General features: G+C 34.4%; 1 protein-coding gene across 4 annotated transcripts in view; it reads right to left on the bottom strand.

The window, feature by feature from the left end:
- QSER1 (glutamine and serine rich 1) overlaps positions 1–24491 on the bottom strand; it is an 80600-nt gene continuing 56109 nt past the window's right edge. For 2 of the 4 annotated variants that reach the window (XM_069471247.1, XM_069471250.1), the window contains 8 exons: positions 23944–24060; positions 23169–23302; positions 21739–21956; positions 13621–13758; positions 10384–10481; positions 6860–7012; positions 5466–5561; positions 1–3984 (listed from right to left, as the gene is read on the bottom strand). In XM_069471247.1, coding sequence (XP_069327348.1) covers positions 3844–3984; positions 5466–5561; positions 6860–7012; positions 10384–10481; positions 13621–13758; positions 21739–21956; positions 23169–23302; positions 23944–24060 — 1095 coding nt within the window. In that variant the 3' untranslated portion in view covers positions 1–3843. The remainder of the gene's footprint in view (positions 3985–5465; positions 5562–6859; positions 7013–10383; positions 10482–13620; positions 13759–21738; positions 21957–23168; positions 23303–23943; positions 24061–24491) is intronic. The other 2 variants (XM_069471249.1, XM_069471248.1) reach the window with 2 other exon arrangements.

Below are 24491 nucleotides of genomic sequence, written 5' to 3'. Positions count from 1 at the left end.
TTTTGTTGTTTAAAAAATTGTTTTCATTTTAATGATCTGAGTTAGTAACAAACAAATATACAAAATTGTCTTTCACATTTCCATACATTGTATTATGGACCAATTGAAAACTCTGGACTACAAATGCAGGTTTCTTTATATCCTTAACTTCAATTGTCACTTATAAATAAAGGTGATTTGCGAAAACATGCATTTGTGAACACAGATGCCAAAAATTGTACATGTAAGTTAATGCACAACCAATAGTGTACATTGTTCATTTGTGCAGTTATGTGCCAAGTCCACTGACACAGAAGTAGTTATTCTGGATATTTCGCTCTTTTTGAAAAGTATTTTTGAGAAACAAATGGAAATACAGTTTAAAACAAAAATTGTATTCTACAATTACAATGAAATTTGCAACTTGCACATTTGAAGCAACTTTTGGGAAAGCTGCTTCAATAACCCTGCTGCTATACTAGTTTTATAGGAATATCTCCAAAGTCATGGGTTGGAACATAGCTGCATTAAAGGAAATAAATATGTATGTTAGAAGGAAAATTATGACTAAAAATGAGGAAAGCTTTGAAAACAGTCCCAATGCATGAGTCCATCTATATATTTTCAAGTTTTAGAAATGTAAAAAATTTAGAATTGTAAAAGTAATCTGAAAATTTCATAAGCCATTTTAAAATAAGATTTTTTTCAATCTTGCCAATGTTTCCTATTTGATAGTGTAACAGAAAAATGAAGTTTCTAGTGTTGACTTACTGTGATAATTCATAAATCATTATAATTTATGACTTAATTAGAAGATCAAATAAGTGGAAATTGGATTATAATGAAAGTGACAAGGAGGCCCCTTCTCCAACCACTCATCTGAACTAGTAATACAAACCAACACAGAAGTATTTCTTACATTAAATTACTTCCAGATCTCTATAGGTAAGAAAATCCAATCTTTCTTAAACATATTCTCCTGGGTTGTGGCAACATGTGCTTTACCTCTTTAACTCTATCTACAACCTAAAGTTATTTCTATATTATAAATTTCAAACTCCCTGGCAAGGCATGTAAATGCTAATCACTAAGTATTTACAGTCATGCGCCGCATAACAACTTTTCAGTGACAGACCTGTATATGTGGTCCCATAAGATTATAATACTGTATTTTTACTGTGCCCTTTCTATGTTTAGATACACAAATACTTGCCATTGTGCTACAATTGCCTACAGTATTCAGTAAAGTAACATGCTGTACAGGGTTGTAACCTAGGAGCAATAGGCTAGCCAAGGGGTATAGTAGGCTATACCATCTAGGATTGTTAACTACCCTCTGTGATGTTTGCACAACGATGAAACTGCCTTGGGATGAATTTCTCAGAATGTATCCCTGTTATTAAGCGACACATGACTGTATTTAACTTCATACAAAGAGAGGACTCAAGTATGGTTCTCATAATAATATTCCCACTTTTCTCTAAGGCCTGGGGTTGATGTTTTCGCCTATGTTACATGGACCAAAGGAGAGAAGATGATGTATCTAAATAATAGGGTCTCTCTGAGGCAATATTGTAGATTTGGCCTCCCATATTATGAAAACACTTGTTTTACTAACTAAAATGATTACAACTGCAAACAGCTTGAGGGCAATTGCAGTTCAAAAGGAAATGCGTTATTTTCTATGGGAAACATTAGATTCACTTTAAGGAAACATCTTTGTTTTCCATGGGGCTTATCATGAAGAAAGTGTGGCTAGTGAATTCAAACATTTACTTCAAGAGCTACCTAAATGTAAGGCAGCTTTTAAAAATATTTAAACCATCAATGATTCAGGAAAGTAAGCTGGGGGAATAACATAAAGATACATACTTACAGCACTGCATTAGAAGATGTAGTTCCCTACTCTGCATTTTGGAAATGAAAGATACCAATTCTGTCCAGAGTCAATACTATCAGAAAGAAATATGGCTGATTCCTACTCTTCTCCACTCTTATAAAAATTCATTTTATGATGCTCCCACTGCTGATAATTTCTGCATCTCCCATATTAGTTAGGCAAAATGAATCTAATAGGTTACTTTTGTTTTTAAAATAAGCTGCCCAAACAGGTTTTAAAAAACTTTCAGAAATGGGACATTTAACCCTTGAGAGAAACTTCCATTATTGAGTACCTAGTCTAATGGCAGGTACAGTATTAAGGATTATTGCTTTAAATAAGATAACCATCAGAAATAAATATGTAAGCTTAACTCAAATACTCATTTTTCACCCAATGCTACCATGTTTTATTCTCAAATCAAGTCATGTGTTATCTTTAATTCTTTGCCAGTTTACTGAGGTTTTAAGTATAAGAAGTTGGCCTGTTAACTGAGAATCAAGACAATGGCAATATCTACATAAGTGTGTCTTATTTGGGAATTGAGCAGTAACACTGCTTTCTTGATAGGACATAAGGCACTAAATGGTGGTAAAATAAACAAAAGTATGATGATTAACCACGTCTTTACAATCCTAAAAAAGGAGATAGTTTAGAATGATACTAGTAAATCTTTTTCTCAAACAAATAAGGCATCCTGTTGGCAAACGCAAATAAACCACAAGGTCATGTTGAACCTAATACATTCACTGTCTCAGCTAAACTACTTGAAACGTGAGCTATCAAACTTAAGAAAGCTACAATAGTGTGTATAAAGGTTGGAAAGGCACCAAAAGGAGAGCTCTACCACTTCCAGTTCTAAGAGTTAAGTAAGCTGTGTTTAACACTGCATATAGTCTAATTATCAATTTTATTCTTCAAAAATGTATAATGTAGTTAGATTTTTACCTTGACAATTCACTTGATCAAGTGCTAATATAGGAAGAAATCTATTTTATGAATTAGAAAAGTACTGCAGTGTTTAACACAGCCCCACTTATAAAGCTAAACTAATTCTAGTACTGAATGCATATTCTGGATAACACTGAAGCAAATCTGTATGAACAAAAATGGTTACCTCAAGATAGAATTCACAATAGAAATTCAACGTATAACTAAACAAGATTTACTGAAAATAATGAAAAGTGAAGTACAGATACATCAAACATAATTATAACCACATTTCCCTTGTGAAAAATACAACTATTAGTGAAATAAAATGTACAATTGAAAATTTTCCAAAGGAAAAAACACAGTATAAACGAAAATACTTTTCTTTGAGATAGGGAAAATAGTATGTCATTGTTTTTTTCATCGCAATATAATTTGACACAAAAAGCAGTCATAGAATTGCACCAATTCCACATCCAGTTTCCTGAACATGTTAAGAGTAAAAGGAGTCCGTAAAGCAGAATGCAGCTTCAGAATTTTATATTTTAAATTGATGATATTCTCATACGGGATGTCACATCACACCAGATCTGTTTACATAATGTATTATACAATACTTTCGGTTCTGTGGCCAGACAGGAATACAAACATATGCTTTCTGCCACCTCTCTTTCATTCTGGTGTGTAGCCAGAGTCAGAAAAAAATAATCAAGTTACTTAAGTGTTATTTCTCTAGCAATAAAGAAAAATTATATTTAGTGCATGCTTCATCGTTTGTCAAAAAACGTTTCTGAAAATAAAACTCAGTTACTCAATGGTTTACAAAATAGAAAAATCATTCATCAGGATGAAAATGTGGTGGGATTCAGGTCCATTTCCAGAGGACTGGCTTCCTTGGCAGCACCACTGTCTTTTAGCAGAGGTCATGATGAAGATTCCATGATGGAAGCAGGCAGGCCTTGGGCAGACCACTGCTTGACATCTGATTATCTTTGACCACCCCTCATCCGCTATTTCATTAGTGCTATAAAAAAGATGGGATTTTTGTGGAAACGTTAGGAACATCTCTGCTGTACATGATTTAGAAGTTCTCCAAATTTTTCAAATAGGTCCTCCACCCATTTTACATTTTTCATACAAAGTTGAACAATTTCCTCCTGTCCTAAATCTTCATTTTTTTTCTGTACTGAAGAAATCTAAAATAAAGAAAATCGCAATATTAGCTTATACTTATCACTTTATACTGAAATTCTTCACAAGAGCTTACTCTTTCTATATCTTGAATGAAAAGAGGATTTATTAATTCACCTACAAGTACTGATCTTTTATTTTTTTCTTAATCCCATCCATGGAGAATGATTACTTCAGATAAATTTGGGTGAGATCTGCTCCTCTCATCATTGGCTCCACAGGGGCAAAAAGGAAGGCTAGAAAAAGTGCTTCAGATTTTCTCAATTTCTTCCAATTGTGTGAAAAGCTGAATGACAAACTTTGGGGGTCAATTCTACGTTTCAGAGCATAGTAAAAAATAGTCCAAAAATTTTTTTTCCTGTTTTTTCTTTGTAGTGATGCAGTCTAGCTATTTTGCCCAGTCTGGTCTCCAACTTTTGGGCTCAAGCAATCCTCCACCTCAGCCTTCCAAGCAGCTAGGACTATAGGCACGAGTCACTGTGCCTGGTTAGTCAACATATTTTGCATCACCATCTTTGATTCTTCCTTTGCTACATAAAGTTAGATTTATGAACATCCTTCCATACCAGACTATTGTCAAACACATTTGGTATAGCCTTGGGCCAACTTAACCCTCTCTTTTTTTGAGACAGAGTCTCGCTCTGTTGCCCAGGCTGAGTGCCATGGCGCCAGCCTAGCTCACAGCAATCTCAAATTCCTGGGCTCAAGTAATCCTCCTGCCTCACCTCCCAAGTAGCTGGGACTACAGGAGCATGCCACAACATATGGCTAATTTTTTCTACTTTTTTAGTATAGATGGAGTCTCACTCTTGCTCAGGCTGGTCTTGAATTCCTGAGCTCAAGCGATCCTCCCACCTCAGCCTCCCAGAGTGCTAGGATTACAGGTGTGAGCCACCTTGCCCAGCCAACTTAATCCTTTTTAATTAAAGTGATAGTGCTAGTCAAATAAAGTAGTACTACCTACAACCATTTAACCTGTCTGAGAAAATTAATCCTTATATCCCAACCACAAGGTGGTATTATCATACATAAAATTTTAACTTTCATTTTTCCATGTCAAGGCACAAAACCCCATTTCTCTGCAATTAAGTGAGATGAGGCCATTCTAGTGAGAAGAAAGACAGTGAGATATGAAAACAGCGACTGAATTGAATTAAAGCAGGATCATTATACATTATGAGAGAACAAAATGCAATAAAACATCATTTATTATGGCAATGTAAAGCAAGCACTAAGAGCTTAAAAACATTACCAATTATAGCTCCTACAAGAGGTTGTGAGTCTCGGATTAATCTGAGCACAAAACATAGCATGGAGACTCAGAACAATAAATCATCTAGACTATTTACAAAATACTGTATGGGCAAAATATATACACATATATTTTACAATTATATTTAAAAACATTCAAAAATACTATAGCTAGAGTCTCTTTTAAGTTCAAAAAAACATACATTTCTCTTTTAAATAAATGACAAGAAATTACCTCATCCTTACATATCAGATAAACATGATATTTATAATGATGCAGTGAATGATACAAAGCATACAACTGTATTTTCTCTGGATCAACAGAAAACTCCTACAAAAAGAAAAAAGTTTATAGATATATTTCATGGAACATCTGAGCCAAGAACACTTTACACTAGATCAAAAATCTCAATGGCAATCTTGGAAATGACTTACAGGGGTAGGTATCAAGTCGTATTAATATTTTTATTGAAAATAAAAATTGAAATTGCATTTTAAAATTTTAATTCTTTTTCCTGAATATGAATATGCATTATTTGAAAAAAATTTAAACATTATAGAAAAATTCAAACAAACATCCCTATAATCTCTTGCTTCAGAGATAGACAAGGGTAACAGCATGTTATATATTCTTTCATGTTTTCCCCCAGGCATCACATATTAATAACACTAATTTTATAATGGGAAGGGAATCATACTATACAGCTTGTCCTGCAACTTTTCTTCTTTTTCCAACTTGCTTTTTACCTAACTAAAAGCTATCTTTCCATTTATTATATACATCTGTCCCTCCCTCACCCTGGAATGTAAATTATATGAGGGTAAGGACTTTTAACTGGTATTGGCTATTGTACCCCTAGTACTTAGAACTGTACTTGGCACACTTTAGGCACTCAAATAATTTTTCTGGAAAGAATGAACAAATATTTTTAAAAAGTACATAGTATTACATTGTCTGGGTGGCTCTTTATATATCCAGCCTCATACTGGTGGTACATAACTTGATGGCTCTTACAAACAATTCTGCAGTGACCAAAGGCATACATTTTTATATACTTGGGTATGTGTTTCTACAGAATACATTTTTGATGTGGAGTTTCTACGAAGCCAAACTGTTTTCCATAATTTACACTACATTTGAAGATAAGCAAACTCCAATTTTAATGACTTTGCAGATATGAAATAAATACTGAATCCTCTTATGGATTCAATACATATCTGTGTGCATGTGTATGCAATTACAACAATATATATACAGGTAATGTATATCTTAATTAGCTTGAGTTAGCCATTCCACAATGTATACACATTTCAAAACAACATTTTATATATAATAAGTAAAATTTTTGTCAATTAAAAAAACTATATACAAACATACAAACACAAACATTGGATGATTTCTTCCTATTAGTCTATTTAAGAAATTTGTGACCACTTATATGCCAGATACTGTGTTAGGCAGTGAAGAAAAACAATAACACCGAGTCTCTGTTCCTCAAGCCAGAACTGTTTCTTCCTACCTGAAAACACTTTACACTTAATGACAACACAGTAAAATATTTGCTCGTTTCAATGTTTTAAGTAGGAACTGCATTAACAAAAGGTATCATTACATTAATATATACTTACTTGTGCAGATTTAGTGGTTGTTTTAGAAGTCCTTAGGGTTTTCTTGTTATAAGCTTTGCCATTCATTTTGATTTTAGAAATAGCAGGTCCTCCGCTTTTTGCTTTAGAGTCTCGAGTAATTATTGTTAGTTCAGGAAAACTTTCCAAAGCATTCTTTAAAACAATGAAGCAAAATAATTGACACTAGAAGAAAACTAACTTAAACTACTTCCAGTTATTCAAAATTTAGAAACACGCACACAAACACATATATGCAGAGTGTGTGTGTAATAATGAGATGTGTAAATATATACATATACACACACATACACATGTTTCGGGGGTTAAACAGGTACAAATTCTTTGTACCTACTCCTGTGGAATGTGGAATCTATTTCCCCATCCCTTGAATCTGGGCTAACCTTTTAACCTGCTTATTTAAGCAACAGCACACCACACTGTAGAGATCCTGAACAAGGAAGAGAGTTCTTTCTATTAATAGTAATGGCTCTCTGGCTTCAAAGCAGGGGAAAGAGAGAATATATAAGTTTCTTCAAAGCTCAATCACTTTAACAACTGCTGATCCCCTGAAATATGGTTGACCCCTGCTATGAAGAAGTCATCTGACCCTGGATGAAGATGGGGACAGAGGAGAAGAAGAAGCACTGCAAAGCTTCTCTGGCTGCACCACTTCTCTTCATTCTTTTTTTTTTTTTTTTTTTGAGACAGAGTCTTGCTCTGTTGCCCGGGCTAGAGTGAGTGCCATGGTGTCAGCCTAGCTCACAGCAACCTCAAACTCCTGGGCTGAAGCGATCCTCCTGGCTCAGCCTCCCGAGTAGCTGGGACTACAGGCATGCGCCACCATGCCTGGCTAATTTTTTCTATATATATTTTTAGTTGGCCAGATAATTTCTTTCTATTTTTAGTAGAGAAGGGGTCTCGTTCTTGCTCAGGCTGGTCTCGAACTCCTGAGCTCCAGCGATCCGCCCGCCTCAGCCTCCCAGAGTGCTAGGATTACAGGTATGAGCCACCGTGCCCGGCCTCTCTTGCTTCTTTTGACTGCAGAAATACTTGTGAGATAAGGTCTGAAAACAGCTTGTTGAGTTTTCTCACAATAATATAGTTAGCACGGACAATATAGTGGCCAAACCAATGTGGCAAAACCAATTCCACTCCATTCTTTTCTTTTTTTTGAGACAGGGTCTCGCTCTGTTGCCTGGGCCAGAGTACAGTGGCGTCAGCCTAGCTCACGGCAACCTCAAACTCCTGGGCTCAAGAAATCCTGCCTCAGCCTTCCTAGTAGCTGGGACTACAGGTGCATGTCACCATGCCCGGCTAATTTTTCTATTCCACTATATTGTTTAAAAACCATTGGCATACTTATGCCCTTATCTACCTGGCAAATCATCCTGACATGAAAAGTTACAAAAATAACTGAATGATACATATAGCTAAATTTAACTATAGTTAAATACAACTATAAATAAATAATACAACTATTAATTTAACTATAGTTAAATACAACTATAAATAAAACTATAGTTAACTACAACTAGTTTGGTTGTAGCTTTATAAAATTAAATTCAGCTGGCTAACATCATTTATTATTTTGACAGTAAAAGAGTTGATATGCTCCCACATTTATGATTCAGAATATAATACTCATTTGATGAGCTCAACTGTTTTATAAATAGTTACAACCTTTAAAGGCACTTTTTGTCAAACTCTTACACTGTTTCCAAGCACCTGTATTGTAAGCCTGAAAACAGTACATTTTTAAAAAATAGATAACCTAATTTTTTCTTACTATGAGTATAGGAGGGAACTAAATTTCATTTGATAGAAATAGTAAAACTTTTGGCATTTCCTACCAGAGTGAGGTGTCATCAATTTCTAGCTTCGTAACATTCTCAGATTATTTGTGCTTTTTACATGCCTAGGCTTGAAAATTTTGGATGTGGAATTACTATTTACAACAAATGGAATATAAAACACTAAAAATGGATTCTAAATTTGGAAACAATGAATGTCCTAGGTCAGTGGAGACAAAAAGAGAAAATTTAAACCTTTCCAATAAGCACAGGATGCCTAAGATGATCTCAAGTACATGGATTTCAGACAAGACAGAGAATCGTTAGCTTCAAAAGGCTTCAGGACTCACCCCTAAAATTACCAAGATCATCAGGGGAAATCATGCCGATTATTTCTAAAGAACAGAAAATCTACTATTTGTAATACTTTACTTCAAATTATTCTAACATTTAATACTATGTAATTTGGCTTTGAAAGGCAAATTGTTTTATATGGAAACTATCACAATTAATAATTTTACAAAATTAGAAATCTTTTTTCCTGTGAAAATAATTATATGAAAATTAATTTTTCTGTTGTTCATCATAAGCTATTGCAAAAGCTTTAAATATCTATTGAGCCTATTAAATTTCAACTGGTGAGGTTATTTTAATACAAGTTATTGGAGAACTGGCTTGACATTTCTAAAATGATTAGCTAAAACTGATAATTTTTACGATTTAGTAAATCTTTAGAAAACACACATCTAAAAATGTTCCCTCGTCTCCAGAAAATATGGTATTTCCCAAGAGAATATTTCATTTGAAGGCAGCAGTTAGGTAAAAAAATACCAGACGAAGAATCAGAAGACCCAAATTCTTAGTCCCAGACTTTTTACCAGCTTCTGAAATTTTTTTACCATCAAGTGCATGGCAGTGAAGAATATATGACTACTAGCACAGTTTACTGTCATTTAACTTTGACCTCAATTTTCACCTAATTTAAATGAAGTCAATATTTACTTTTATGTGGAATTCACATAAAATAAGATTCGAAAAAGCTATGCAAATTATAATATTGTCACCATTAATTACACTTGATCTTAGCCAAATGGGCCGAGAAGTGATTAAAAAAAAATTACTCAAAGTAGATAAACTCAAATGATTCTAGGTGTAGTGATGTAATACTTTAAATAAGAAAAACTAGAAATTTTTTGACTAATAAGTTGCTACTATAATAAATTTTCTGAGTTTTGATTAACCTTTTTAGTATATTTCTGATAATACAAAAACCAATTTATACTGCCAAAATGTATTAACACAAAATTTTACATACCTCCTACCATTATAAGAAAATCAATTTTTCCTTAATTATTGCATAAACCAGGTAAGTAAAGGGCATTTTAATAACTGCACTAAGAAAAGGCTAATTTTAATCACACATGAAATGTGAAAAGTTTGAAAAGATTTAAAAGAAAAACAAGATTTGAATATGATAGTTTTGGAAAGCATTTGGAAATTATTTTATAGAATGAATAACAGATACATATAAATGCTTTAAAAATGAATTTAAGAAGAGAAAAGCAAATGATTAGCACTAAAAAGACAAGCTAAACAGACTCACAATGAATAAAAACCAAATGTTTATTAGGCAAAAAATTTTGTAAAAAAATGACTTTCATAAATTTTCCTTCCTATTATACTTAAGACTATGACTGTCACTGAGTTTTGCTAATAAATCATGGAAGGAAATACCTTGAATGATTGATCCAAATGAAGATTCAAAAGAAGTCTCTTTCGGTTATCATTTAGCATGCCGTCTATTTTTTTCATATGAGGTAAAAGTAGCTCATCTGAAACAATATTATAATTTAATAGGACAAACTGTCAACATAAAAACTTGTAAAAATCCAACTTTTCTCAAAATATATATTAAAAAACATTAAATTCATTGGCTTATGTAAAGTATTACTTGCAAAAAAATTGGACATGAAGCTTTCTGAAGAAAGACTAACTTGAAAAGTATGTTTATAATAGCAAGTGAGAAAAAGACAGCTTAGTATTATGATACGATGTGCTCTGTACTAGGGTCAAAAGTCCTGGGTTTTAGCTGAACTAGAAACTGACGGATGAACTAGAACTAGGATTTTACCTGAACTAGAACTGATGAATGGCAGCTATGTGATCAATAGGCAAACAGCCTAATTTGTCCAGACCTCATTTACCATCTGAACAAACTGAATACTCAGAGTATTACAAAATACAAACTGATCCAATATCAAATTTTATAAAACGCTGAGTATGACGACCAAAGGATATTCTTAATTCACTGTAATTTGAAGCAAAGAAAATGTAGGGGAAGAAAAATGATCAAAACCCAGTGTTAAAAATGTAAGAGTGAAAACAGTTTTCTTAGAAGAGGGGAGAGTAAAATTATAACAAAGATTCCTACTTAAAGCTTTTTGCTTCCTACTTCACCTGTCTGAAATTTAAGCTCTTTTAAGAAAAGCACTTTCAGAGTATAAATTTTGGTGCTGCATTATGTATTTTAGATTATTAGACTATTTCTCAATTTATCAGAATAATTTTATATTTCATAATGCTAATTGACTTTAATAACCTTTCTGGGGAAAAAAAAAAACATATAATCTTCAGAATCTAGGTTACAAATTTCATAGCTAAATGACTGTTGCAATACAAATACAAGCACAGTAACCTGGGAAAGAATACTTCTAATGGAAGAAAAAGTCCTTAGGAATACTTTCTAAGGTTGCTGCAACACACCTGATAGTTTAATTTTATCTGTCTAGTAGTGATTAAATCTATTCAAACACTACATTTACATTTCACAAAAACAAGTTTTAAATATTTGTGAATTATATTTAAATATAACCTTTTAAATTTCTTTCCTCCCCTTATAGTAAATGGAGAAAAATCAGAAAATACTGATAAGCAATAGAAAAATTTTCAAAATATAACTACCTAGAAATGACAATTACAAAGAGATATATATTTTATGATGCAAAGAGTTCTGATTGAGAGAAAAAACACTTAATAGCAAAACTGCTGACCTGGGGGATTAACTGTTTTTTTTTTAAAAAGATGGGGTCTCGCTATGTGTTGTTCAAGCTGCAGTGCAGGTGTGATCCCACCACTGATCAGCATGGGAGTTTTGACCTGCTCCATTTCCAAAATGGGCTGGTTCATAGCTCCTTAGGCAACCTGGTGGTCCCCTCTTCCTGGGATAACTGTGTTTTAATCATGGTTCTTCAACCTCTAACTTGTTCTCTAACTTTAAGAAATACATCTAATCTTAATCTCTTTTGAAGTTTAGTCCACAAAATACATATTTTCGACTAGGTAATCTCTAACGTCCCTTCCAGCTCCACATGACTCTAAAATGATTGAGATACAGATTACTGTCTCTGATTATATGGTAAGAAAAGCACCAGACCAGAAATTAGAAGACTTTGGATTTTAATCCAGATCTCTGCTAATTATAAGTTGTAAACCCTTAAGCAAGTCTCTTAGCCTTTCTGAGCCAGTCTTTATCCATAAAATGGCCAAGTTGATTTGAAGCTAAAATAGAATAATATGTATATAAATATGTGGAAATAACAAAACAGTATATAGTCATGGGCTGCATAATGACATTTCATTTCAGGCAACAAATGATCCCGAGTATGAGTGTTCCCATGAGATTATAATACCACATCAGTACTGTACCTTTTCCAACTTTTTTTTTTTTTTTTTTTGAGACAGAATCTCACTCTGTTGCCCGGGCTGGAGTGCCCCATGGTGTCAGCCTAGCTCACAGCAACCTCAAACGCCAAGGCTCAAGCGATCCTCCTGTCTCAGTCTCCCGAGTAGCTGGGACTACAGGCATATACCACTGCACCCAGCTAATTTTTTCCATTTTTACTAGAGATGGGGTCTCACTCTTGCTAAGGCTGGTCTCCAACTCCTGACATCAAGCAATCCTCCCACCTTGGTCTTCCAGAATGCTATGACTTTTCTATGTTTAAACATGGTTAAATAGATTAATATTTACCATGTGTTAAAGTTGCCTGGAGTATTTACATGCTGTATAGGTTTGTAGCCTAAGAGCCAGAGGCTAGATGTGTAGGCTATACTATCTAGATTTGTGTAAGTATATTCTATGATATTAGCACAACAAAAAATCACCTCATGACACATTTCTCAGAATATATCCCCATCATTAAGTGATGAATGATTACATTATCAGGCATTCTGTTGAAGTATATCGTTACTGACTACTCTTTGTTACTACTTTTTGATCTTATACCTGTACAATTCATTTTGATAGAAAAACACTAAAGGAAACTGGCTCATTAATCCTTTCCTTCTTTTACTTGGCTTTGGTGAATGATATAATAACTGAAGGGTAAATATTACTGAGCAATGTTAGATCTATGAATTGTGCCAGTTTATTTCATTTGATTTCATCCCTATTTTACAATAAGAAAAAATTAATAAAAGAATAAAAGGAGTATTAATTGCTATAATTCAATACATATATTATTTTAATACTAATGGATTAAAAAATAATTTCTCTGTGATTTATCCTTTACTAAAGATACAAATATACAATTTTAATTTTTACACCATTATCATCTGACTCATCTTACTAATTACTGGAAAACAGAATATATTGGCATACAGATTTTCCATATAATACAGATAGTTAGTGTAATACTATGAGGATGACATATTCTAGAACAGAAAGAAACTGATGAGCAGCCATATAATTTTTCTATGAGTAGAAAGCAATAAAAATACTTTCAATATAAAGTTATTCAAATATTTAGATAATGCATGAAAAGATATGATCATCTTTTAGAATTAAGATATTATGTATTTACCTGACAATTTGTAAGTATATATTACAGCAGCAATACATAAACATATAACAGATAAGAATTTTTTAAAAAACATCCAGAAAGCACTACAGTACTACTTAGCAGACTGTACCATTGCTCTTCTCTAAGGCTTGCATTGTGTCAGGGTCCAAGGCAATGCTAACAAGCAATTCCATGTAGCTCTTAAAGGTTTCCTTCATTGCTCTTGTGTTCAAAAAGCGAGTGACAAAGGGAGCTGGAGGATCAAATTCTGGGAGGGAGAAAAGATGAAATATTAAATTTTCCTTCCTGACAACTTTAACAACAAGAGCCTATAAGTAGATGAAAGACTGTAGATACAATTTCTTCAAATTCAAAGCTTTCTCACTCTACCTGTAAAAATATCCCAGGTAAGAGACTGTCAAAGCTGGTTTGCACATCACAACCACTGGAGAGCTTTTTAAAAAAACAAGAAACCAGATTGCCAGAATTACTAAAACAGAATCTTTGGTAGTGTTGATGAAGCTTAAACATTATACTTAAAAAAAAGCTTCCTGGGTGATTCCGAAACACAATACCAGCCCAGCACATGGAAATGTAGGCTGGGTAAAAACCTATTAATATTTCTCTTTGCCTGGGCCCTACCACAGACATCTGCTGCCAGGTAATTCTATTCTAATCTTGATTGTTTCTCTATGGTTAGGTAGTAAAGAAACCAGAATACACTTAATGTACAAACTAACATATAGATTTCTTTTTCATTTCTACACTTAAATTACCATAAAATTCTTGTCCATGACATATTTTTAAAAACTTTAATGTAATGTAAATGTAGCTGTGCACAGAGGAAATTTTGCTCGAATTCAATGGCAAGAAAAGCAAGATAAAGGTTTGTCTCAGCCGGGTGTGGTGGTTCACGCCTGTTATCCTAGCACTCTAGGAGGCTGAGGCCGGACGATTGCTTGAGCTCAGGAGTTGGAGACCAGCCCAAGCAAGAGCAATACCCTGTCTCTACTAAAAGTAGAAAAAAATTAGCCATGTGCCTGTAATTACAGCTACTTGGGAGGCTGAGACAGGAGAATCACTTGAGCCCAGGAGTTTGAGGTTGCTGTCAGCTAGGCTGATACCACAGCACTTCAGCCCAGGTGACAGAGTGAGACTCTGTCTCAAAAAAGAAAAAAAATAATAAATAATAAAATAAAAATTTGTCTCAATGTTGACTTTTTGCATTCAAATATATAACCAAATCATACCCTTTAATAGTTCTTAGAGTATGGTCTATGGACCCCTGGCAGGCTCCCAAGACCCTTTCAGTGGTCTCTGATATCAAAACTATTTTCATAATAATATGAAGAGATTATGTACCTTTTCCACCATGACTTTGTCATGTCACTGCCATGTATTTACAGGGAAAAATAAAACATGTCTTACTTAAGAATAGTCCTTGATGTAGCGGTAAAAATTATTAATTAAATCTCTACTCTTCAGTAAATGTCTTGTTAATATTCTGTGTGATGAAATAGGAGGTACACATAAAGCACTTCTATGATGGTTATTGCCAGGAAGAGCATCCATACAGTTATTTTAGTTACAAGATAAACTATTAATAGATACTTTTCCCCCCATGGAATACCACTTTTATTTGAAAGAATGACTGATAGACACATTATGCCCATTCAGACTTGGTTATTAAAAATTAAGTAGGGGCCGGGCAAGGTGGCTCACATCTGTAATCCTAGTACTCTGGGAGGCGAAGGCAGAGGCCTGCTTGAGGCCTCTTTGAGGCCAGGAATTCAAGACCAGCCTGAGCAAGAACGAGACCCCATCTCTATTAAAAATAGAAAAAAATTAGGCCTGTTGAAGTGGCTCACAACTGTAATCCTAGTACTTTGGGAGGCTGCGGTGGGAGTATCAATGGAGGTCAAGAATTTGAGACCAGTCTGAGTAAAACCCTATCTCTAACAAAGTAGAAAAATTATCTGGGTATGATGGCATGCCTGTAGTCCCAGCTACTTGGAAGGCTGAGGCAGGAGGATCATTTGAGCCCAGGAATTTGAGGTTGCTGCGAGCTACAATGATGCCATTATACTTCAGCCAGGGCAACAGAGTAAGACTCTGCCTTAAAAAACAAAGAAAAAAAAAAAAGTGAAAAAGAAAATCTACAGAACAAGAAAGATTTTCAGCTCATTATCTCTGATAGGAATTTAGTATCCAAAATGTATAAAGAACTCACAATGTAACAAAAAAAACTCCAAACAACCCAGTTAAAAAACGGGCAATGGATTTGAATAGACATTTCTCCAATGAAGATATACAAATGGCCAATAAGCACATGAAAAAATGCTCAACATCATTAGTCATTATGAGATACTACTTCAAACTTTCTAGGATAGATTTAATGAACAAAAACAAAAAGAAACCAGAAAATAACAAGTGTTAGCAAGGATGTGGAGAAATTAGAACCCTCATGTTTTCCTGGTAAGAAAGTAATATAGTGCAACTACCGAAAGAACTGAAAACCAGGAACTCAGATACTTGATGCCAATGTTCATTACAGCAATTACTTACAACTAGCCAAAGATGGAAACGACCTAAGTGTCCATCGATAGACAAAAAGATAAATAAAATGTGGTATTAACATACAATGGAATATTATTCAGCCATAAAAGGAAGTTCGGATACATGCCACAACATGGATGAACCTTGAAAACATTTTGCTAAGTGAAAGAAGCCAGACACAAAAGGACAAATATGATTCCACTTACATGAGATATTTAGAGCAGGCAAATTTATAAAGACAGATAATAGATTAGAGGTTACCAGCAGCGAGAAGAAGAGAAGAACGGGGAGTTTATTGCTTAATGATTATATAGTTTGTTTGGCGTGATAAAGTTTTAGAAGTAGTGTTGAGGGCTGTATAATAATGTTAATATAATTAATGTGGCCGGGTGCGGTGGCTCACGCCTGTAATCCTAGCTCTCTGGGAGGCCGAGGCGGGTGGATCGCTTGAGGTCAGGAGTTCGAGACCAGCCTGAGCAAGAGCAAGACCCCGTCTCTACTAAAAATAGAAAGAAATTATATGGACAACTAAAAATCTATATAGAAAAAATTAGCCGGGCATAGTGGCGCATGCCTGTAGTCCCAGCTACTCGGGAGGCTGAGGCAGTAGGATCGCTTAAGCCGAAGAGTCTGAGGTTGCTGTGAGCTAAGCTGACGCCACGGCACTCACTCTAACCTGGGCAACAAAGTGAGACTCTGTCTCAACCAAAAAAAAAAAAAAAAAATGTTAATATAATTAATGCTACTGAATTATACACTTAAAAATGGTTAAAATGTCAAATTTTATGTTACATATATTTAGCCAAAATTTATTAAAATGTGAAAAAAAGTATAAAATTTTGGAAAATCTGTATCACTGAGCTAATGTTTTCACATGACCAATGAATGACATTATAAAACCATGCGTGGATGAGAGATATTGAAAGAGCAAAACCAACAGATTTTAATGTAGCAGACCATGAAAATTCAAGAAGCAACTACTTGTCAAGTTTTGAGTATCAAGAAAATCAGGCTAGGCACGGTGGCTCACGACTGTAATCCTAGTACTCTGGGAGGCGAAGGTGTGAGGGTTGCTTGAACTCAGGAGTTCAAGCAAGCCTGAGCCTGAGCAAGAGTGAGACCCCCGTCTCTACTAAAAAAAATAGAAAAATTAGCTGGGTGACATGGTGCACGCCTGTAGTCCCAGCTACCTGGGAGCCTGAGGCAGGAGGATTGTTTGAGCCCAGAAGTTTAAGGTTGCTGTGAGCTAGGCTGATGCCATGGCACTCTACTCAGGGAAACAGAGTGAGATTCTGTCTCAAAAAAAACAAACAACAAAAAAACCCCCCATAATTATATGAAAAGGCAATCTAAATTCTCCTCTTTCTTAACTACACACCTATGTGGATTTTCCTAATATACTTTAACCAAAATAACATATAATAACAATGTAGGAACAGATATGAAAATGCTCTCATCTTAATAAATACTGTTTTGGAAAATATACTTGTTAAAAAAAACTTGCGTTAATAAGTAATGGATTCATTTTAAATAAATATTCTACATTTCTGCTTTAATTGGTATTTAGTAAATATCAATAGCTTTGGCCCACATAAATAAAAGTATTTGGAATTCTCAATATATTTGAGGATTAAAAGGGCCTCCTGAAACAAGAGTTTGAAAATCACCAGCCTGCCAATTTGTTTATCAATATTTCCTACTTAAAAGCACTAAAAATGTTTGCTTACTTATTAGTGACACCTAGTGGTCACTCAAGTTATCAATGAAAGAAAAATTTATCTTTATTGTCATTGGAGGAAACTATAGTGAGTGCAAATTCAGAACCCAAACTTCTCTATTCTAGTAGACAGGACTGCTAACTGTAAAAGTTACGTATTAATGTCTTCAATACATACTCAAAACACTGAACTTCCTTATAGATTCTGATGTATACACTTCTAAACAACCATTCACAAATTGCCTTTTAAGAATTTTTTTTATATTTCAGAGGCAAGGTCTTACAATGTTGCCTGGACTAGTCTCAAACGCCTGGACTCTTCAAGCAATCCTCCCGCCTCAGCCTCCTGAGTAGCTGGAACAATGAGCATACACACTATGCCTAGCCCACAAACAGCTGTTAAAAAATAGAACATTTAAAGTAGACTTCAGGGGCTGGGTGTGGTGGCCAACGCGCCCTTGGGAGGCCTGCTTGAGGCCAGGAGTTCAAGACGAGCCTGAGCAAGAGCAAGACCCTGTCTCTACAAAAAAAAAAAAGAAAGAATTAGCCAAACGTGGTGACAAGGAACTGTAGTCCCAGCTACTTGGGAGGCTGAGGTAGGAGGATCACTTGAGCCCAGGAGTTTGAGGTTGCAGTAAACTACCATGATATCACTGCACTGTGGCCAGGGTGACAGAGTGAGTCTGTCTCAAAAACAAAACAAAACAAACAAATAAAAACAAAAAACAGTAGACTTGGACTTCAGGACTGAAGAATTTTTATTATGATTTTATTTCTAATCAAATAATCTCCAAGACCATCTCTCAAGCAATGATATTTGTAAAGTCAGAAACGATACTGATTATCAACCTCAACCACACCCACAAGTAATTCATCATTTAAGTTCTGCCAAGATTATATTTTGAATTTCTCAAATAGTCTCTGAATTTCTCATATAGTCTTGTAGCAACTACTCAAGTCTGTCACCATAGTGGGAAAGCAATTGTATACATATGTAAATGAATCTGTGCAGCAGTGTTCCAACATAAAACTTTATTTACAAGAACAGGCTGAGGGTAAGATTTGGTACGCAGACCATAATTTGGCAACCTCTGCAATAACGCACTGAACTGCTTGATATTTCTTGCATATATCACAAGCTTTGATGGCTAATGGAATGTGTGCTGGTGTATTCTTGTATTATACAACTATTTCAGTTTTGACTTCTAATACGGTAAATAGCAACAAGTACTATCTAAATACAAGCTCTTTAGGATCCTCAATAGTTTTTCATAGTAATATAATAGCTAAGAGAAAAGAAGATTCTAGAAAGATAAAACTTTTGCTTTGCTGGATGCCTGAAGACATTCTGCCTGATGTGTTGGTGAATGAAAAGTGACACCAATTAAAAACTAAAGTAGTTTACTTATCAAAGCTACCCAAAGATACAGTCTTGCTTTTGGATCCAAACATATACAGAATAATGCAGCAGAAGAGGTTGAAAGAGAAGTGGTCAATTTGTATTTAAGCAAACAGGGAAGGACATTTGCAATCAACTAAAAATTCATCTATTGAATTAGGGCTGAAAAGTTACTGTTAAAGAGTGCTCCAGTCTGCCCGGTGGCTCTCTTTTCTGGACTAGGGCTTTCTCATGGAGTACAGTATGTTAATATTTACCTATATAGCTAATCTGTTAATGGCTTTTGAAAAACCTCTCTTTCAAATTATTTGAATAATCTTCCTATTTTCTTTTAACCAGCATGACTAATTTTTTTCCTGAGGAAAGCATTTGCCTTTTGAGTTTTTTTTTTTTTAATTTAAGAAAAATTCTATTCTTTTAAAAGTATCTTTGAACTAAAACCTTTATACACCACAGTTGATTTTGAAGTGGAAAATAAAATCACTTTCTTGCTTGGTAAGCAAGAAATCATATGGATTTTTTTAAACTTACAGAAATGGAAATATGTGTAACTTGTTAATATTGTGTCAAAGAAATGTTGCATAGAGATGATAGGACATTGCTTCAGATTTGTAATATATTTTTATGTTTTGAAAATGTATTACAGGTGTTTTTCTAGAGGCATGGAAGTTAAATGTACATATTATGGTAGAAGTAATATTGAAGAATATTGTAATTCAGTGCTGCCAGAAGAACTGTTAATAAAGCACCTTCTTTAACAATAAATATCTTTTGTAGACTTAAGAGATTACATATTACTGTTAATACTTGTAAGAACAAAACACATTAAACATCCTTTCAGGAAGTCTTTGAGGGAGGGCCCATAACCATAGTAGAATGATGGTACTCATTTTTGATAGTGATTATAAAATCAATTATCTCCTTACTGTTGGAGGGTCATATTGTAAAGTATGTGGTTACATGCAGTCAAACTGCAGAAAATACTCCTAATTGAGGAGTTGTCACTTTACAATAGTGCTATAAAAAGCAGTTTTCACACCAAAATTTTTAAACAAAGAATAGACAAGCTTAGAGAATTAAACTTTTGGTTTGAAAATGGGAAAGGTTCCATGATACATAAATCATTTCTCATTTGCCTTAAAAAATTAAAAAATAATAAAAATGATGAGAAGCTTTATTCCTTAACAATGGGGTAAAGAGCTATATACTTGAAATGAGTCTTATAAAATTAAATGAACTGCAAATAAAAGCACTGCTACTATAATACATTCTGGAATGGTTGTTTAATAAATTAAACAACCATTTAATTCCAGACATTCTGGAATGGTTGTATTATCCATGTGATCTGTAGCAAATGTAATTTATTTTTAAGAAGAAAAGAAAAGTAGTGTGTTTTCTTACTATCTTTTGTTTTCTTTTGCTTAAGCACTTCATTAACTGCTTAATTCTGTATCTTTGAAGTAATATGCAATCTCCTTTCTTCTCTGTAAAATTTGATTTGTTATAAAATTACCAAATATAAGGGTTTTGGATATATAGTTTGTACCTGTATTTTTATTTTATTGCCTCATGTTCTTGTAAGTCATTCTTAATTGACCGATGACTGTAGACCTTGCTTGAGTATTTTTTCTAATAAAACAAAGCAAATCACACACATAAAAAAAACAAATGTAAAATAATTCTAAGGTCAGGAAGTTTGATAACTCATCTATTTCAATTTTTTCATTTTACAAAAAAGAAAAACTAAGGCACAGAGAGAATACCTTCCTCAGTCATGAGCACATGGTTGGCTATTGGCAGATATACGGTACTATGCATATATAAAATACACACATTAGTACTATACATTATTACGTACATTATTGTATTGTATTAATTATAGTTTGAGTTCCTCCTTCCTAGGCTTGTTTATTCTTTTTTTTTTTTTTTTTTTACAGCATAAACATAGACCCAGAAGTTTAGAAGCAGAGGATTCTTATTAAACTTAGCCACCTGATCTATCCTCCATCCTATCCAAAAAGGTGAGATACTGGCATTATTAAGGTGAGTTTTGCTTTTTCTGTTTTACAAGGCTGCATGTGTGGGCCAACTGTGCGTCAGTTGGTGTGTTTGGGGAATGTGAACTTATTTCATAAAAGCCTAAGTAGGGCTGAGCACGGTGGGTCATGCCTATAATCCCAGCACTTTGAGAGGCCAAGGCAGGAGGATTGCTTGAGGCCAGGAGTTTGAGACCAGCCTGAGCAACATATCGAGACCCCATCTCCACAAAAAAATTTATAAAATTAGTCAGGCATGGTGGCCCACACCTGTAGTCCCAGCTACTTGAGAGGCTAAGGCCAGAGGATTTCTTGAGCCCAGGAGTTGGAGACAGCAGTGAGCTATGATCATGCCACTTGTTGCCTGGGCAACAAAGCGAGACCCTGTCTCAAAAAATCAAAAAAAGACAAACCTAACCAGAACTTAGTAGGGAGCTAAATCTCCTGAAAAATGAATCTTGTATTGTTAGCATCACTGCTCCTCTCCATTCATGCTGATAATCTAAAATTATCAAAGTATCCACTTCATGGAGAACTCACCCTCATCATCACTACTACTAGAATGGATTTCAGGAGATGAGTCAGATTGGGATGATGAAAATTCTTCTTTCCACTTCTTCCGTTTCTTTGGTGGTGGCTCAGCCTTTACTTTTAGTTGTTTAACTTTGGGTTTCACGGAAGCGGCTTTTGTAGTTGTAGATTTTGATGTTGGAGTATCAGAAGTTTTACTGCTACTACTTGGCTTAGCTTGAACAGTTCTGTAATATTACAAACAAACTTTATTAACACAGAAATCTTGTCAAACTAAAATCAAATAAGAAAAAAAGAGAAATCACAGGAGAGGAAAAGGTTATCTAATTACCCTCCCAAGATCTCCAAAATAAAATCCAAGTCCTATACATGTCAGTGGTGATTTCTATACAATTTTCTTTAAATACATTCAACCACTGGCATTCAATATTCAGTTATTAAGGGACTATTAATTTAACCCCAATATCTCTCTCTTCATTCCTCTCCTTCCTTTATGGACTCATTTTCCAGAGTATGGGGATGTACAACAGATAATCAATGGCCTTGGGGAAGTAATGAGTGATAAACCATTGACAGCCACATCTAGCACTGGCCCTCAGAAACTCATAGGCTCTGCTGGTACCAGGTGTTGACATAGAAACTCAAATGCATCTGTCCTGGAGGGGCCCAAGATCTGCTCTATGCTGGGTCTGGAGATTTGAGTGGATAAAATTTCATCATAAAAATAAGGTTAGCTGCTTCCAAGAGGTGGGAATCTTAATTAAACTAGACCTGTTTCATACTACATTGAGAATATCTAGGGTCATACATTCTTTTTTTTTTTTTTTTTTGAGACAGAGTCTCACTCTGTTGCCCAGGCTAGAGTGAGTGCCGTAGCGTCAGCCTAGCTCACAGCAACCTCAAACTCCTGGGCTCAAGCGATCCTCCTGTCTCAGCCTCCCGAGTAGCTGGGACTACAGGCATGCACCACCATGCCCGGCTAATTTTTTCTATATATATTTTTAGCTGTCCATATAATTTCTTTCTATTTTTAGTAGAGATGGGGTCTCGCTCTTGCTCAGGCTGGTCTCGAACTCCTGAGCTCAAACGATCCGCCCACCTCGGCCTCCCAGAGAGCTAGGATTACAGGCGTGAGCCACCGCGCCCGGCCAGGGTCATACATTCTTATACAAACCACAGGGTCAGGGGCACCCAACCTACCACAGGTAGCTATGAGCTTTATAGTGCCCCTTTCATTTCTTCAAAGCAATCACTTATTTCATCAAACTAGTATATAATGAAAAAAAAAAATCAATCTCTTTGATTGTTACACTCCTTTGTACAATGATAGCATCAATAATAAGCCTAAGTATGTGTGTATACACACATACTTAGGCTTATTATTGTATGTGTACACACATACACATACAGACAAATACATTACATAAGAAAACAAATACCTGATAGTTTGTGAAGGCTTATTTCTTGGCTTTTTAGAACACACTCTGACATACTCCTTTTTGTTTGCATTTTCAATGAACTTCACATATATCCTTTTGTATTTACTCTTTGCATCTCCAAAATAACCAAGGTACTAAGGAAAAAAAAACACTGAGTTACACAATTGTAATCTATACATAAATATTACTTGTTGGTTTTATTCACTATCACATAGCCATCCTTGAAGTTTTCCAAATGCACCTTTGGCCAGGCTAATTTCACCCTCTGTAAAAATGATTCCAGGCTCATTCATGACTACAAGCCCATATATAGAAGAGCAATCACATTTGGCAGATGCTTACTTATGCAAAGCTATTGAACAGCTACTTAAGTACAAAAAAATAACTTTTGCCAGTCTTCTGGTAAATCAGGATATTTGACTGATAGAATAATCAATGTAAGAGCCTGAGTCCATCTGAATGCTTTATATACTAACACTAATTCCTTTCCTTTATAAAACAAAAAAGTTAAGCAACAGTATAAAGTCATTTAATTTTAAATAGTTCGTATTTACCCATTGGTTTTATTTTTAAATTAGAGAATCAGAGTATCATGTAGTTCAAAATTTATGCTATTTTAATTGTCTTTTTTCACTATATTCATATGCAAGTGAATATGCTATTTTATATCAGAAATATTCAATATAAAATATATCTAAATTTAAGTTATTCTATATTTTCCCCAGGATCACTGACAAAATATAGGAAGGCTAATGTAAACACACATTTTACTTACACTATTTGTAGCTGCAAATTCTCTTTGCCCATCTCGAATTTCAGGAACAAATTTCTGCAATAAAGCTTTTTGTACTTTCCAAATAGCTGGGGGTTCTTTTCCTGTTTTTAATGCCTCCTGTATTAAGCACAATTGATTATACTTATAAAAAGTAGCAACATAATTTAGATTTATAGAACGTTAGATCTTAAAGACTTACCTAGCTCAACCTTTTATTTCTTACCTCTACCTGAATTTATGCATAAGTATATTTATGCAATAAATTAATGCATAAATTTATGCAATAAATTATAAGCTGGTTTGGTTATTCAGTCTCTGCTTAAATTCTCCCAGAAATAGGGAGCTCACTAACATACAAAGTAACCTATTACCCTTTTGTATAGCTAAAGTTATTGGAAAGTTTTCTGCTAATGACATTACCATGTATTATTTATGCAATTTTATAACACTATGTGCATTTTTAAAAAGAACAGAAACAAATATGCTAAAATATTAATGGTAGTTAATTGTGAATGAAAGGAATACAGATGATTTGAATGTTATGTTTT

The sequence above is a fragment of the Eulemur rufifrons genome, chromosome 6 (genome assembly GCF_041146395.1).
Source record: "Eulemur rufifrons isolate Redbay chromosome 6, OSU_ERuf_1, whole genome shotgun sequence".
Lineage (NCBI taxonomy): Eukaryota > Metazoa > Chordata > Mammalia > Primates > Lemuridae > Eulemur > Eulemur rufifrons.
The sequence above is the reverse complement of the archived record's forward strand: the minus strand, read 5'-3'. Positions and strand labels throughout refer to the sequence as shown.